Source organism: Malus sylvestris, chromosome 17, assembly GCF_916048215.2.
Source record: "Malus sylvestris chromosome 17, drMalSylv7.2, whole genome shotgun sequence".
NCBI classification, from domain to species: Eukaryota; Viridiplantae; Streptophyta; class Magnoliopsida; order Rosales; family Rosaceae; genus Malus; species Malus sylvestris.
The window spans coordinates 20651717-20668882 of record NC_062276.1 but is presented as its reverse complement, the minus strand read 5'-3'; the positions used below and the strand labels follow the sequence as shown (position 1 = coordinate 20668882).

The following is a 17166-nucleotide window of genomic DNA, read 5'->3' as shown; positions in this document are numbered from 1 at the left end:
GACGTTGTGATGGTGGTGTCAAATGCTATGCTGACTTTTGCAAGCAATTACAGTCGAGGAATGAACTTGTTTCAATCTTGGATAAGGTTGCTTAATCACCGTGAAGTCCAATAAATGGTTTGATTTTCAATGTGCCAAACACGAAGTAACGTGGTAACACCGTACTTTCGTTGGGAAGCTAATAAAGTGACCTTTTTAGACGAAAGAATTGGAATTCGTTCGTCGAGACTTGGATAGATAACCAACTAACCAAAATCAGTGTTGTTTACTTGTCCAAATTGAAGGTGATGCTGAATTGAATGGTTCTACAACTCCGATTCTGTTGACTTATCCAAATTGAAAATGTCGCTAGTTGTCAATACAATGTTGTTTACCTATCAAACTAAAGGTGTGTTGTCTGAGGGGGGTTAGGATAGTATTTTTCTCGACGGTGTGAGAAGGATTTTGCATGGAGTGAGGGTTTTCACGTAAAGCACTTTTGAGTTATTTGTTAAGTTGAAGGACATTTTCATGTTGCAGAGCCTCTTCTATTTATAGGGATTAACGTTGTGATAATCAAGCTTACTGAGGGTAGTCCTAATAGGATTGTGTCACTTCAGCATTTACCTGAATATTATCTCTTTTTTTCTTTAATCCCATTCTTAGCTGAAACTCATCTTTATCCAATCTCGACTTTTTTTATTTGAACCAGGACTTTAAATCTAGTCACTCTATTCACTTAAATCATCCTTATCTTAATCAAGAATATATTTTGATCCTTAGAATGATTCGCTTCTAAACAAAGCTCATTCTGATTCTTGACATTTTCAATTTAGTGACGACTCGACCGAGCACATATAAACTTAATCCTGTCACAGTCCCACTTTCACAAGGACTCAATCAAATCAGTCATGTTTTGGGCTAAAAGCCAACTAACCTTAATCCATTTTCAGCCCAAGCAAGTAAAACGAAGCTACATCCATTGTAAACTAGAAGTGTCAATACAAATATATCGGTTCTTATCGATCGTTAACAAATCATTTCTCAAAGAAATTAGAAACCAAGGAGCAAGGCAGTCAGCAAGCCTTTGGTAGGAAGAGCAATTTCGACGATAGATAATACAAAATTACATACAATTTAATATGCACGAAGTTGAAACCGTTGGCTCCATATCAGCATCATTTGAACACATTGCTGATGACCTCCTTCAGATCCTTGCAGCCAATAATTTCAATGTCCTCTAAACCTGGAGTTCCTTGATATGTCTCGGATGATTTTGGAACGATACACATCTTGTAGCCCAGTTTCGCCACTGTGTGTATCCTTTTATCCATTCGAGTGACCTAACATGATACAATTAACTGCCATCAATGATATAATGCTTGAAAGAAAACAAAGGAAAGGGGGATTGGGGATCGAATGGCCAACCACTGAACAATTTCAACAATCTTGAGTTCGAATAGCCAAGCAAGCGCTAAGATTAGGTCTTATTAGTATTATGTCAACTTCAAATCAAGCTAACAGAAATAACTAATCATACGTAAGTGCCCAACATATCCTAAATACAAAGCCAAGCTTCTCATATTTCAACTGAAAAACAACACCACTAATGCCCAGTAGTAAAATCTGCTGACAGTATCCTAATACTAGGGAATGCTGAAATAATTTGCTTACCGGCCGAAGCTCACCAGCAAGTCCAATTTCACCAATGAATGCAATACTATTGGGAATAGGGAACTCCAAGAAACTGAAGACAATGAGGAAAAGAAACAAATGTGGTTTGAGAAACATTGAGAAGAATTAGGTTCTACATGAGATACGAAAAACAGTTATTTATTTCTTCTTTTCTCGTCCTGATATAACCGCACATAATGCAGATAAAACACTGAAGCATGAAAAGATAGGCTTAAATGTTAAAATGGTCCTTGTGTTTTAGTCATTGGGTCAATTTAGTCCATATGTTTTCAATTTGGCCAATTTCGTCTTTGTGTTTATCTCCATTAGCCAATTAAGGACATTTCCATCTAATTTCTGTAAAAAAAAAAAAAAAAAAAAAAAAATTTATTATAAACTTACTATAAAATTATAACTTATTTGATTTAAAATATTTACAATGAAATAAAATTAAAAATTAAAAGAAAAAGTATTCTCCTCCCAACTCTCTGACGTCCCCCCTAACATTACCCCCTCTCTTTTCTATTTCACAACCTTAATCATTTTTTAGATTGGAAGTTTTATTTCTTATACATGTTATTTCTCATTGATTTGTATTCTTCTGTAAAGAGAAAGGGTAATTATTTCTCATATGATTTTTTTTATGAATTTTTTAAAAGAGATTAAATGAAATGTCTTTAATTGGCTAACAGAGATAAACACGAAGACTAAATTAGCCAAATCGAAAACATGGGGACTAAATTGGCCATATGGTATAACACACGGACCATTTTGACATTTAAGCTGAAAATAAATTACCATACTAAATGACAAAAGTAAAAAAAAATTATAGGGGCATAAACAAAATGGTAAATGGCATCTTAGTTAAAGAAACAAGAGTTGATTAGTAGAAAGGGCAAGTACGCATGCCTGCTGCAAATTGCTACTGCTATTGCAAGATCTCCAGCAGTTTCTTTCAGCGTCACCCCACTGACAACATTTAAGAAGATGGCCTAACATGAAAGCAACTTTATTCAGTAACACGACAATAATCGAAGAGAAACTAACCAACAATAAATAAGAAAGTCTAGTATTCGTTAAATTAAACTAAAGAATTTATATTTACTTGGTATCCTAAAAATTCATTAAACACGTAGATAGAACAAAGACCGGCAACTAGCCTCCTATGATTCAACTCGAAGCAAAGGTTTTCTGTCTGTGCAAGTTTATAAAAACTTCATGTGCCATATTTAACATTAGTTCCTATCAGCATGAGATGTTAGGTTTATATTCTTTACTAGTTGCGATATGGTTGTAAATGTTCTCAATCTTTTCATCTTGTATAAATAGTTCAAACATGGATTGGAACTTCAGAGATTATTGAAGTCAATGATACGAAATCAATCTATAAATGAAAGAATTATCACAAAGTTTTTACTTACATTCTCCTGGAGCTTTAGACCAGCTTGCTTCGTTAGTACCTAAAATGTGCAAGAGATCAATGACGACTGCCTTTCATCATGAGTTTAGCGTAAATGAATGATGCAATAACTCATTTTTTTTTTCTATTTTTTCCCAACTCAAACTCTAAATATATTGAAACTGTATTGAGATTGGAGTAAACCGTTAACTGTAATCTCAAATTCAATTATAATACTGTATTGACTAACATGAGCCTTTAGCACATTGTCTTCATCAAAAGAATAAAAGGTCGTACCCAGTGCACAAGGCTCCCGCTTTACGCAGGGTCTGGGAGAGGTGAATGTCGGCTAGCCTTACCCCCATTTATGGAGAGGCTGCTCCCAAGTCTCGAACCCGAGACCTACCGCTCATGGGCGAAGGCACTTGCCATCGCACCAAGTGCGACCTCTTTGTCTTCATCAAAAGAATGTCATAATAAAAATAGTAAGCAATCTTGGTAATGCTATCATGAGTCTCAAAGCATATGAATATGTGGCGTATAAACACCAGTTGCTACTCTATTAATAATGCCCATTCCATGAAAAATAGCAAATGATATTGCTAATTGCTTTTAACCGAAGATAATATATTGTGAATCGCACCACTGATGCTTATTGTGTATTTATGTATATGGTGTAAATATAAATCCAAAAAATACACAAAAATTAAAAGTAAAAGGTACTCACAGATTTAATCATGTCAGCTCTACTTGCCGAAACCCCATTAACTTGCCGTAAAACTGTTGACTCAGATACACACAATGCCTACAATAACTTATGAAAGTTAAGTTAGATGTCATAATTTATTTTTGGAAATATGCTGCTAATAGACATCTAGTTACTTGGTCGAATACCAGGAAAAGCTGAGATATGGGTCCAACCCGATTACTTAGTGTATATATACACTATATCTAACCTATCCCACTGCCTCTAGAAAATGCTGAGGAACACTCTTGATTGAGTAGAGTAGTTGGCTAAATAGGATATAATGATGGCAGTAGAAGAACGTTGAGAATAAACATTTGACATCAAGCATTGTAAGTCTTGCATCTTAGTATAAGAATAGTGAGGCTCTACACATTGCCAATGGATTTAGGGTGGATGGTCCAACTTTAACACAGAGTGGACAAAACATCCATGTGTCATTCATCGTTGGTCACTTATGTTCCATGTGTGAGGCTCTCCATGTGTTTGCTCAATCAAGCCACCAGTGAAGAACATATTAAGAATATAAAATCCCAAGTTAGACATTCTAAGCCTTGAATCCGAGTTTAAGAATCATAGAGCGTAGCGTTTCCAACTGTTGCCAGCTGGTTTCAGGTTATATGATAAGTTCAATGAAAAAAGCATCAACTACTACCCCTAGCTCCAAGCAACAAACCATATATAAGTATACTATCGTGATTATCATCAAGTTCATTCAAAACATTTGTATGATGGACATGAAAAATTTACTGATTTAATGTAGACAATAAAAGGACAAAGTATTAAAAAGTTAAAATAACTCAAACGGAAAGATAACAAGTATAAAAGCAGTGGAGAATAACCTGAATCTCAATGAGAAACGTTCGAGATCCATCCATTATTACAGCAACAGCTAAACCAGCTAAACAAGGTGAATCTGAGTATTTCTCAGATAGAAACATCTCACTGGGGTTTGAAAGAGCTTGCAGTCCTGATTGTGTCATTTCAAATACTCCAAGCTGAGAGCAAGGAAAAAAATCCAATCAATAAGACAGAGACTAAGAGGTGATTCTCTAAACATTTATATACCTAGAAGCCACACGCACCCACACACAACTCTAATTACATAGGTTATCTAGTTGAAAATTAATTGACAATTTTTGTCCCTACTTAAGCTCTTCAGCATTCAGAAGATTCAGAACTAGTACAAAATCTGCAACGATAAAGGTACAATGACCCTGAACAGTATACTTCCTTCTCTCAATAGTGTTAAAAAATCAAAAACATATTATTTTGCAACTAAGAGAAAAAGACATCAGTCACCTCAAAGGAAGAGTTGCTACAAAAATAGAATAGTATACAATATGTTGATGCACAAGATCAGTGAAGACTTTGGTACAACAAAAAGTGTTAAGTTTGTGACCTTCGCTAGATTGCTCCGGTCACTAGTGTGGATAAGTATGTAAATGGATAGAGACAGGGAAGCAAACACAAGATGTACGTGGTTCACCCAGATTAGCTACGTCCACGGAGTAGAGGAGTTCTCATTAGTTGTGAAGGGTTTACACAAGTACAAAGGTTCAAGCTCTCCTTTAGTGAGTACTAATGAATGATTTAGTACAAATGACATTAGGAATTATTGTGGGAGAAAGATTTCATTTTATAGAAGAAAGTTTCTAACTTTGTTCTGGCCTTGACACGTGTCATGCTGTGATTGGCCTTTGATGTTGACACATGTCATGCTGTGATTAGCCTCTTGGTGTTGACACGTGTTGCGCTGTGATTGGCCTCCTGGTTGAGGGGAAACTCTTCTGGGTCCTTGACGGTATAACATTGACCGGTGGTTGGTAGTTTCGGGATTGGTCAAGTATGGTACAAACAATGCTCCCATAAGTTCCTGAGTGAGGGAAGCTCCTCGGTTGGGGACTTGCAAGATCCAAGCCGCTGAGTAATTACGAAACTTCTAAGTACCGAAGTGTGGTATCGTTTTCACTTGCTTTGTCTGTCTCATAGGTAGATGTGGCATATTCTCTAGAAGTATTTTTCCTCCATCTAGGGGTGGTATCTTTAACCGATGGGGATGCACAAGGTAATGTATCAATTTCACTTGAAGCTTACTTGTAGTTTCGGGCTTGGTCAAGTGCGATACAAACCCTATAGTAGGAGTCCCCTAAGTCTCTGAGTGAGGAGGTCTACCGAAAGAGGTGACAGACAAAGTAAGAAATCAGAGTTCCAAGCAGTCAGTTGCAGATCGAAAGTTTGATCTTGTGTTCTGACTAATTGTTCTCCTTCTCCTTGTTCTGTAGACATCATCAAGGACAAAGAAAAGGACATGGAGAATAGATGATATGAGATACTTTTGCTTTTGAAAAAATAACTTTCTACAGGCTTATTCTTGAACTGGGCTGGAGGGTTTTTTGGTTTCCTCCATATTATTTGGCTCTCGAAGTTCGGAGAGCAATGCCTCTTCGGTTTTCGAACAAGCAATCCTATTGGGGATCTGGCTTTTGAGATTCAGAGAACAGTACCTCCTCGATTTTTGAGAAAGCAATCTTGTTGGGAGTTTGGCTTTCGAGATTCGAAGAGCAGTGCCTCTTCAATTTTTGAGAAAGTAATCCTGTTAGGAGTCTGGCTCTCGAGATTCGGAGAGCAGTGCCTCTTCAATTTTTGAGCAAGCAATCATGTTGGGAGTGTTTTCTCGAATGTGAGTAAAGGTTGGGCATTTTTGCCATTCTGCCTTACCACAGAGCACGAAAGTTGACACACATAGGAACTTTCTAATTATGAAGCAGTGGTGCTATTCCTTTACCCTTGTAGGTAATACTAGGATAGCTGGACCTTCAAGATTTTTGTGTAAACTTTTTCAGAGATCTTTGGCAAAATTATCTATGGTACCTGAGGAGCTGATGTTGCGTGTGGAGATTGTCGACAGATTTTACTCAGGAAAATCCATTTCTCGAAGTCCGGAGAGTGGTGCCTCTTCGATTTTTGAACCAATGACCCTGTTGCCCTTTCTTTTATAGGGGCACCAATTGTGTGCAAGAAGTACGTTCAGAGAGTGAACCTTTTGGCATTTGTAGTTGAAGCTTTTTGGTGTTGAAACTTTGTAAGTGAAGTTTTTGTGTTGAAGCTTTGTAGGTGAAGCTTTTGTGTTGAAGCTTTGTAGGTGAAGCTTTTGTGTTGAAACTTTGTATGTGAAGCTTTGGAGTTGAAACTTTTGTAGGTGAAGCTTTGGAGTTGAAGCTTTGTAGGTGAAGCTTTTGTGTTGAAGCTTTGTAGGTGAAGCTTTTGTGTTGAAGCTTTGTAGGTGAAGCTTTGGAGTTGAAGCTTTTGTAGGTGAAGCTTTGAGATTGAAGCTTTGTTGGGTACCATGAATTGATTTTGCTTCACACTATCTTGATCAAGAGTGTGTGAAGCTTTTGGCATTTGTAGTTGAAGCTTTGGTGTTGAAGCTTTGTAGGTGAAGCTTTTGTGTTGAAGCTTTGTAGGTGAAGCTTTGGAGTTGAAGCTTTTATAGGTGAAGCTTTGGAGTTGAAGCTTTATAGGTGAAGCTTTTGTGTTGAAACTTTGTTGATGAACTTTTGAAGTTGAAACTTTTGTAGGTGAGGCTTTGGAGTTGAAGCTTTGTAGGTGAAGCTTTGTAGGTGAAGCTTTGTAGGTGAAACTTTGTAGGTGAAGCTTTTGTGTTGAAGTTTTGTAGGTGAAACTTTGGTGTTGAAGCTTTTGTTGACATCATAAATTGGTTTTGTTTCACACTGTCTTGATTAAGAGTGAAGCTTTTGAGAATTGTAGTTGCCCTCCATTGATGAAGCTTTTGTTGGCACCATAAATTGGTTTTGCTTCACACTGTCTTGATCAAGAGTGTGTGAAGCTTTTGAGAATTGTGGTTGAACTCCTTTGATGAAGCTCTTGTTGGCACCATGAATTGGTTTTGCTTCACACTGTCTTGATTAAGAGTGAAGCTTTTGAGAATTGTAGTTGCCCTCCATTGATTAAGCTTTTGATTTACACCATAAATTGGTTTTACTTCACACTATCTTGGTCAAGAGTGAAACTTTTGAGAATTTGTAGTTGTCCTCCATTGATGAAGTTTTGTTGAATTTCAATTTTTTTTTTTATTTTGGGAAAACTAGAAAATTGAAAATGTGGGAGAAACAACGTATACAAATTTTGCTTCCACACTGTTGAGCAAGAGATTATGATGCAAGCCACACCTTGTAGTAGTCGAAGGTTTAGATGAACCATATAAATTGAATTTGCTTCAAACAGTCTTGATCAAGAGTGTGAAGCTTTCTACGAGTTGTAGTGTTTGCATTGTTACAGAGGAGAAATGTCTAAAGCAGATGCAAGAGGGCTGAAGAGCTTGATCTTCGTATACCATGCACTGAAACCGTTGTTGGCTTGCAATAAGATTTTGTTGGTGACTATAACTCTTATTAGGCATAAGTGATTCCCTAGTTGAGTTGTAAAGCTTGAGGGTTTTTTATTATTTGTGAATGCTAGGAGTTTACATGTACAAGTTGTACCACTCGTCTTCTGGTTGGTGGAATGAATGGTGAGTTGCTTTCATCACTTGGTTGGTGGTATGAAGGTGAGTTCCTTCATCACCTTTCATCACATTTCATCACCTGGTTGGTGGTACGAAGGTAAGTTCCTTCATCACCTTTCATCACATTTCATCAGGTTGGTGGCACGAAGATGAATTCCTTCTTCATCTGGTTGGTGGCATGAGTGGCAAGTTGCTAAATGATATTAGAGTACGGGTTGTACATTTCATCACCTAGTTGGTGGCATGAAGGAGAGTACGGGTTGTACATTTCATCACCTGGTTGGTGTCTTCACCTGGTTGGTGGCATGAATGGCAAGTTGCCAAATGATATTAGAGTACGGGTTGTACATTTCATCACCTGGTTGGTGGCATGAAAAAGAGTACGGACCTGGTTGGTGGCATGAAGATGAGTTCCTTCTTCACCTGGTTGGTGGCATAAGTGGCAAGTTGCCAAATGATATTAGAGTATGGGTTGTACATTTCATCACTTGGTTGGTGGCATGAAGGAGAGTACGAATTATACATTTCATCACCCGGTTGGTGGCATGAAGATGAGTTCCTTCTTCACATTTCATCACCTGGTTGGTGAGAATAAGGGCAAAGTGTCGAGACACATTGTAACAAGTGTCGAATGACACAAAGTATGTTGAACCCTTTCGAAGCACATTTGGCTTATGTGACAAAAGATCTCAAACGATTGAGAGTCAAAACATTTGTAATGTGTATGCCTTCTTATAATAGCATTTCCTTCAGTACCTAATCCTCCACTTTGAAAGAGTGAGGCTTGGCCCCATAATCATAATAGTCGACGGTACGTTCACCCCTGATTGTCTTGATACGAACTTTTATCCTTCTTGTTGTAATGGGCTTGCTGAGAGTAAAAATCTTTCCTCTTACCAAGAGACAAATACGTTTGGTGACTTAGCAAGTAGCTAAATGAGGCAGGATATAATGCAATGGGTGTTTGAATGGCCAAGATCTCCTCACTTGGTAGAACTTGACTTCCACTTCCCACCTGTTGATAGGGGTTAACCATATGGGGGTTTCCTTGGTATGTCATTGCTTCGATGGAGGCGTGGTTGTAAACCTGTGCCATCAACTCAGAGTAAGTCTTCCAAGTGTTGGTATTGATCATGTACTTAAAGAAACAATCACATAGGCCTGCCGTAAAGGCTTTGAAGGCGGTATTGTCATCTGCCTCAGCGCAACGAGAATACTCATGGCTGAAGCGACAAGCATACTCTTGTAGTGACTCGTCCAGCTTTTGGCGAATAGTGTACAAGTTATCTGCAGAATGTAAGCGATCGGTCTGGAAGAGATGTTGAGAGACAAACAGTTTCCTTGGTTCCTCAAATGAGTCTACTGTCTCGGGTGGAAGACAACAATACTAGTTTAGAGCTCCGCCAGAGAGGGTGGAAGGGAAGAGAAGACATCGCTCTTCGTCGGTGTGCATCCGATATGCTATGGTGGACTCAAAGAGGTTAAGGTGTTCAATCGGGTCCTCCCTTCTAGTATAGAGTTGTAAACCAAGTTTTTGTTTTGTCTTTGCTTGAAGGGGGGTGTCGACGATCCTCCTTGTGAGAGGGCCAGGCCTGGATTGGTTCCTGTCAGGTATCTCGGCCTGACGTTCGACCTTCAACTTGTTTACTTCCTCAAGGAGCTGTAGGACAAGAGGGTCTTGAGTGGAGTCATGTACCATTGGAATTTTCTTCCGTAAGTCTCTATTGTCTCTCGGAAGTAGGAAAGTTTGAGCAAGAGCATGTGATTTTTCCTTGGACTCGCCGTACTGACTTTTAGGGCTAGTCTGTCGGAATACCTTCCTTAGATGGGCAGCTGGCCTGGGTCGTGGGAGGGGACCGAGTCTTCAGAAACCTTTAGGTCATTGATCTTCGAGCTTATGTGGAGGGGATTTTCTCGACAATGCTTTAGGAAGTCTCGACAGTCACGATAAACAGTTTTCAATCCTTCCAACCCTTCTACAAGGAGGTATCTTCCTCTACTTCTCCTGCTTCGGTTCGAAGCAGCTGGGTTGAGATAAGTCTCATGTTGATCAATGTTTTGATGATTAGCTCGCTCCTCATCAAGGATACCCATGTCGAAGGAAGGTGACCCTCCGTGTTGGGGGGCACCCAGATGATGGTTGATGTCCACAGGGGCAACAAGTTCGCGTGTTTGAGTACGCCTAGTTTCGTGGAACGTCTTGAAGAGTTTCTCATATTGTCATTGGAGGATTTCATTCTTTATTGCTATCTTGTTGTTCTGAGCCTCCACCTCCTCGACTTTAGCTTGAAGAGCGAGCTTCATTCCTTCCTTCTTTCATTGCTTTGCATTAGGTGCAAGAGGGGTGTCATTCTGTGTGCCGTGGCTTCCTTCGCTCTCCATGTTGGAGAGGGATGCTTGGTCAAAAAATAGTACGAATGGTGGAAACCAGCTTGACAAAGCTGAAGAGAGTGAATAAGTGTCGTTCCCACAGACGGCGCCAAATGTTGATGCACAAAATCAGTGAAGACTTTGGTACAACAGAAAGTGTTAACAGAAAGTGTTAAGTTTGTAACATTCGCTAGATTGCTCCGGTCACTAGTGTGGATAAGTATGTAAATGGATAGAGACAGGGAAGCAAACACAAAATGTACGTGGTTCACCCAGATTGGCTACGTCTACGAAGTAGAGTTCTCATTAGTTGTGAAGGGTTTACACAAGTACATAGGTTCAAGCTCTCCTTTAGTGAGTACTAATGAATGATTTAGTACAAATTACATTAGGGATTATTGTGGGAGAATGATCTTTTATAGAAGAGAGTTTCTAGCTTTGTTCTGGCCTTGACACGTGTCATGCTGTGATTGGCCTTTGATGTTGACACGTGTCGCCCTGTGATTAGCCTCTTGATGTTGACACGTGTTGCGCTGTGATTGGCCTCCTGGTTGGAGGGAAACTCTTCTGGATCCTTGACGGTATAACGTTGACCAGTGCTTGGTAGTTTCGGGATTAGTCAATTATGGTACAAACGCAATACATAGAGCCAAAATGTTTCACCATCACCCCTTGATCTCCTAGTCGCTAATCTCCTAACTTCAGCCAAATAGTTTGAATAAAAACTTTGAGTCATAAAAGAAGAGGAAAGTACTCTTGCTTGGGAAATTTGGAAAACGAAAGAAAAGTAAAACAAAAACAAGAACCCTTACTAGAAAAATAAGTTACATAAGTTGGCAAAGATAGATGTACCTAAGGAACCTAAACAAAATAAAAAATGCAACAATGAAAGAATTTAAAGTGACAACATAAACCAACAATACAAATAGGTCCATACTAATGTGGCCAACAAGGGAATAATGAATGTATGGGTAAAGAATGCTATAGCCCTGACTGCCATTGCATACCTCATCAGTGGATCCATAGCGATTCTTCACAGATCGAAGTAAACGATGGGATAAGTTCTCCTCCCCCTGAGAAGAGATATATAGATTAGTCGATACCACATTACAAATTACGAACAAACCAGTCAAAACAATGTAAGAAGGTACCAACTTCCATATATAGTACAACATCAACAATATGCTCCAAGACACGAGGTCCAGCAATATCTCCAGATTTTGTTACGTGCCCAATCTGGATACACACACAAAGAAAAGAGTAAGAATAGAAGGTCATAATATTACATAAGTTTCAATAAAAATCAAAACATTCTATTCTCTTTTACAGACCCATATAAAATACTAGAAAAGGGAAGTTCCTGACCAAATCCATTATATGAGTTCTGAACTTATAAATTGAAAGTAAAATCCATGAACAATCGGAGTTTGGACAGTGTAACTCACCAAGAGAACAGGGACGTTAGTCTTCTTTGCAAAACGCAGCAAGGCTGATGTGCATTCCTTCACCTGATACAGAAAAAGTTAAGAACTCACCAATTACAGTCCTGAAACCATAATATGATATAAGGAGTAAATTAAGTGCCCTTTGATAATGTTATTCCAGTAGGGTTGGATCTTTTTATGTTACAGCAGCATAAAAGTGCCTCAAAAAGCAACTCTAGGAAACCTGACACCAAAGTGGGAGTTGTTACGATACAGAAACAAATATCTACAAAGGTTGCCAAGAAACAAATTATTCACCACATAGTTTTCTTCAAACAATGTAAATCAGATATGAATAAGCTTTATCGTATGGTTGGCATATTATTATAAAAATTCTAACCTGTTGGATCGCTCCAGCACTTCCAGCAACTCCTTTTAAATAAACTGTTTGAATCGAATCAATGATTAAAGCCCGAGGGTTGAGAGGTTGAATTTTTTCTAATATATCCTGAAAACATACATTCATTAATCATGCCAGCATTCAGATCATTTTAGAGTTTGTTTGAAATATGGATGTGCACATATGAGTGCATTATTACATTTAACATAATTATTTCTAATAAATTCATAAAATAAGGACACATTTATCAGCCACTAGATCATATATGGACAAGGGCGACTGAATTGTACTATGATGCATCTCATCCTTGACACATGTCAACAGTTCATATCTGATGTAATGGTTGATAAACAGATTCTCATCTAAGGATTGTATCAAACTACTCACATTTAATATACATATGAGAGAGAGAGAGAGAGAGAGAGAGAGAGAAACGAATTTACTTATAGGACAATTAAGCACTTGATTTAATTAATACATGATGTACATCTGAGTAGTTACAGGGCAATGGTATTGTATATTTTCCTGCACTAAGTGAATCGGTATTATATAGTTTCCCACTAAAACTAAGGCTGTACTTAACTTAATCCCTTTCAGGGTTATGATTAATGCATCTTTTTACCCCCTATTTCTGCCACAAGATATCAGGAAGTCCTTACAAGTCCAACCTCCCAGTTTATGATGAATTCCACGAGTTGGGCTATCCAATGATGAAGAGACTCACATTTTCTAATGCCTTAACCATTTGGAAATAGTGATACGCCAATAAACTGTATCAGTTTTATTTACTACGTGCTTAATTTTAAAACATAAAAAGGAATTGGTAGGTGCATGCACCAGACTTTGACCATTGAGAAAAGTTGCAAAACTTGTATCACTTCACATGACACAAATTAAATCGATGGTAAGTAAACAAACAAAATCTTCATTTATCCCAAGGATTTCTCGACAATGAACCAGATTAATATAAAATAAAATAAAAGGTAACAACAGCCGGGTCTTAGTAATCTCTAGCTGAGTAAGAGTAAAAGCAAATACAAGATTTAGTCAGCAGAAGCCCAGAATGTGCACCTCAATATCGGTACTTGAGTACAAGAAAAGATCCTCTGTTTCAATCTTCATACGGTCAGCTCTGCTTCCAATTTGCTCAACACTCTGCCACCAGACATCAATGTTAATTAACATGCCATAGCCTAAAGTTTTAAGAAAAATGATACATCATGGTGAAACCAAAATTATACAGCACTAAAATTGGAGATTAACAAGTGTCCAGAAACCCCAGATGTTTTAGGCTTCTCAACTACCAAAACTAAAATCACTTCAGCTCTACCGCAAAAGCCTTTTAGCCATAATTTCAATCTAAATGGGATAACGGTAGGCGTTTTCAATTGAAAAAAATATATATATCTTACAGTTAATGAAGTTACCTTATTTCAGATAAGAATTCAATAAATCTTTCAAGTGACAGTGACACAGACATTTAAAAAACAGTATCTAAAAAAACATATAAGACTGGAATGCACACATAGTTTCATGATGATCTACCAAAACCCGGCTTAAGAAAATGCTAACCTCTTCACCTGAGACATACACAACAGAGGCCGCTTTACCAAGCCCTTGCCCTTCAGCTATTAGTGAAGCCATCTTCCAATTCAAATGTATGGTTTTACATGAAAACAGAACCACAAACAGAGAAGAAGATCATAGTCAACATTGAGAAACAAAAAAATTTTCCAGAGCAACACAAAATTTGTATGCAGACTGCAAAAGCAAAGCTCCATAAATGAATCCTAACAACTTACTACCTGCAACACGAGTGTACTCTTGCCGACTCCTGGATCACCGCCAATCAAAATTAATGAACCTTCACAGACAGAAATAAGTGCATTAAAAATGTTAATATATCCGCTTCAAAGACTGGGAGTAAATATTAAAGCTTCCCTCCATCACCAGGTCCCAACCAACCAAGAGAAATAATTTTAAAAAAAATCCAAAAAGGGAGACAAGAAAAACCACCTAACTATTGAACAGTCTATAAATTAATACGATTTCATCACTGTCTTCAGTAGTATCAAGTGAAGATAATAAGACTGTCTGCCAACAACATCTAGACTACATCCAAATATAACTTGATTTGATTACCATGGACATTTTCTCCACTTTACCTTGAAGCCAAAAAAGAGTATCACTTCAAAATTTGAAGATAATCGAGTCAGGGGGCAAACAATTAGCTTTCAGAAGTTAATAGAAAAAAAGAAAAAAAAAAGATGCATAATGTGATCAAACCTTGCACAACACCACCACCAAGCACCCTTGCAACTTCACTTCCAAAGAGTCCAGGCCTAAATATTAACCAAACCAACATATGCAATTTCAAAAATGATTTCCCAACTCATCAAGAGTTCAAACACAGTGTAAATAGAAATACCAAAATGATAAACTTACAAAGGAATCCGCCTTTCTGTCCAATTAATCCCCCGGTTCACATCTGTCAACCGCGTTGGCCCAACCTCGCTTGCCTCCAGCGGCATCCACGACCGCACCACCTTCTCTGAAACCTCAAACCCACTAACCTTACCATCATCGCTTGTCTCCGAAAACTGCTTCAATGTGCCCATTTCATTACAAGACCGGCATTCACCCCACCACTGCCCAAATGACTCCCCACAATTCGAGCAAACCCAGCTAGTTTTGACCTTCCCCTTCTTCTTACTCCTTACTATTCCCCCAAAAAGCTTAGTCCCTGCATTCACATTCTTAACACTCCTAACAGCCTCATCTCTCTCAAACCCGCCAACCTCACTTCGTAAATTCGATAAACCCATACGGGCTTCACTTTTAGCACTCCTATGAGCTTCATCTCTCTCAATCTCATCGAACCCATATCCAAAATTTGATAAACCCAATTGGGTTTCACTTTTACCACTCCTCTGAACCCTATCTTTCTCAATCTCGTCGAACCCATTTCCCAAACTCGATAAACCCAATTGGGTTTCGCTTTCATTTTCGCCTCTTAGTTCTTGTCCATCGCCGCTGGTATTCGGGACCCTTTGAGTCGCCAATGTGTGCGTGACAGGACGAAAGACAGACCAACCGCGACGGGTTTCTCCCTTGGAGCTCGAACTGTTGTGCGTTTGCAGGGAATCGGCGGCGGAGCCCGGCTCTTCGGCATGGTGGAGACGGCTTGTGGAGTGGAAATGGCGGGAAAAGTTAGGGTTTTGGAGGGATTGGAAGGAGGCGAGGGAAGGTATGGAGAGGGTGGGTTTGAGGAGGTGTTTGTGGGTGGAGATTGCTCGGAGAGCTCTCATGTCTGATGCTACTGGCATCAAAGAGTTGAAGGTAGAAGAGAACTCTGTATGCAGTGAAGGGTCGATTTTGCAGCTTTTGAGTTGAAATGCAAACAACCCGCGAAGTAGAAAAGACTGGAATTGTTTGGGCAGGTTTAACCCCAAAACCCTTGGGTTTAATGGTTCAAAAGGGTCCATAAGGCTAAAATCCCAATAACCATGAATAAAGAGAAAAATCATATTGGTTTCTTCGTTTTAAAAAAAAGAAAACTAATGAAAAGGATTTGAAAACTTTGAGTTTTAATGATAAGGACAAAATAAAGGGTAAAGTGAATAGTATCAGGTTTGACTTTTTAGTATAAAAATGTGGTTTTTCGTTAAAGTGAACAGTACCATGAGCTTTTTGTTAAAACTCCCTTTAAAAAATGCTAGTTGAGATCACATCTTGTGATTTATGTATAAATTATTTTTCTAATAGAAGTGAGACTGAACCCTACTTCTCTGAACTTTTATTTTGACAAATCTTCTATCTACAAAAGTCACGTATGGCCATTAAAGGTTATCATTATAGAGGAATTTGTTGATTTTTGTTTCGAACTTGTAAGCAGCTATCAATTTCTACTTCGAACTTGTAAGGAACTGCCAATTTCCCATGAACTTTAACTTTAACTAATTTTTTATAATTGGTCAATTTCTCCCTCAACTTTAATTTTAAGAGATTGCCCTTCTGAATTTTTATAATTAGAGTTCGGGTTATATTATATTGTCCTCTTGCTTTTCTAATGTCTTCTTGCTTTTCCTTTATTGAAATGTGAAGTATGATTGTATGAGTAAAGTTAAGAGTTATAATAGTCCATGGCGAAATAGACCAAGCCTAAAATTTTGTGGAAACTTGACAACAGAGTAAAAATTCATTTATTTGTTGAAAACATTGGCATTGTTATGAAGGCCAGGGATTTGTTGTCCCCAAACTTGTGTCACTATCCGTGTCTCTTTTATAATTTTTCAACATGTGTCATTTAGTTTAAGTCCAAATTAACACTATCAAAGTTTCATTAGATTAAATAAATTAAAATTAAAAATTAAAGAAAATAAAACCAAAAGGGATTGGAAGTGTAAGGGACGGGAGATTTGGGGGCAGAGAGGGGTTGGGGGACAGGGGCGACGATGATGGCCTGTTGGGAGTTAGGGTTTGGAGGGAGGTTGGTGGCTGGGGCACAGATTGGGCGGTAGTTTGGGCGACAAGAGATGTCGGCGAAGGAGAGGGAGAGCGGCCATAGGAGTTGGGGCTCCAGATTTGCAATAGTAATGAAAATGGAGATGGCGGTGGTGTTCCAATTTGCAGGAAGTGGTTGGGTCT

General features: G+C 38.4%; 1 protein-coding gene across 1 annotated transcript; it reads right to left on the bottom strand.

Moving 5' to 3' along the window:
• Positions 1-942: 942 nt before the first annotated feature.
• On the bottom strand, positions 943-16043 carry LOC126612087 (uncharacterized). The gene is made up of 15 exons (XM_050280390.1): positions 14965-16043; positions 14806-14861; positions 14325-14383; positions 14092-14163; positions 13591-13674; positions 12520-12627; positions 12141-12203; positions 11851-11931; positions 11703-11768; positions 4640-4795; positions 3780-3857; positions 3075-3113; positions 2563-2645; positions 1654-1726; positions 943-1322 (listed from the first exon to the last, which is right to left on the bottom strand). Exons 1-15 carry the CDS (start codon positions 16002-16004, stop codon positions 1158-1160), a joined length of 2223 nt encoding a protein of 740 aa, XP_050136347.1. The 5' UTR covers positions 16005-16043; the 3' UTR covers positions 943-1157.
• Between the last annotated feature and the right edge of the window lie 1123 nt (positions 16044-17166).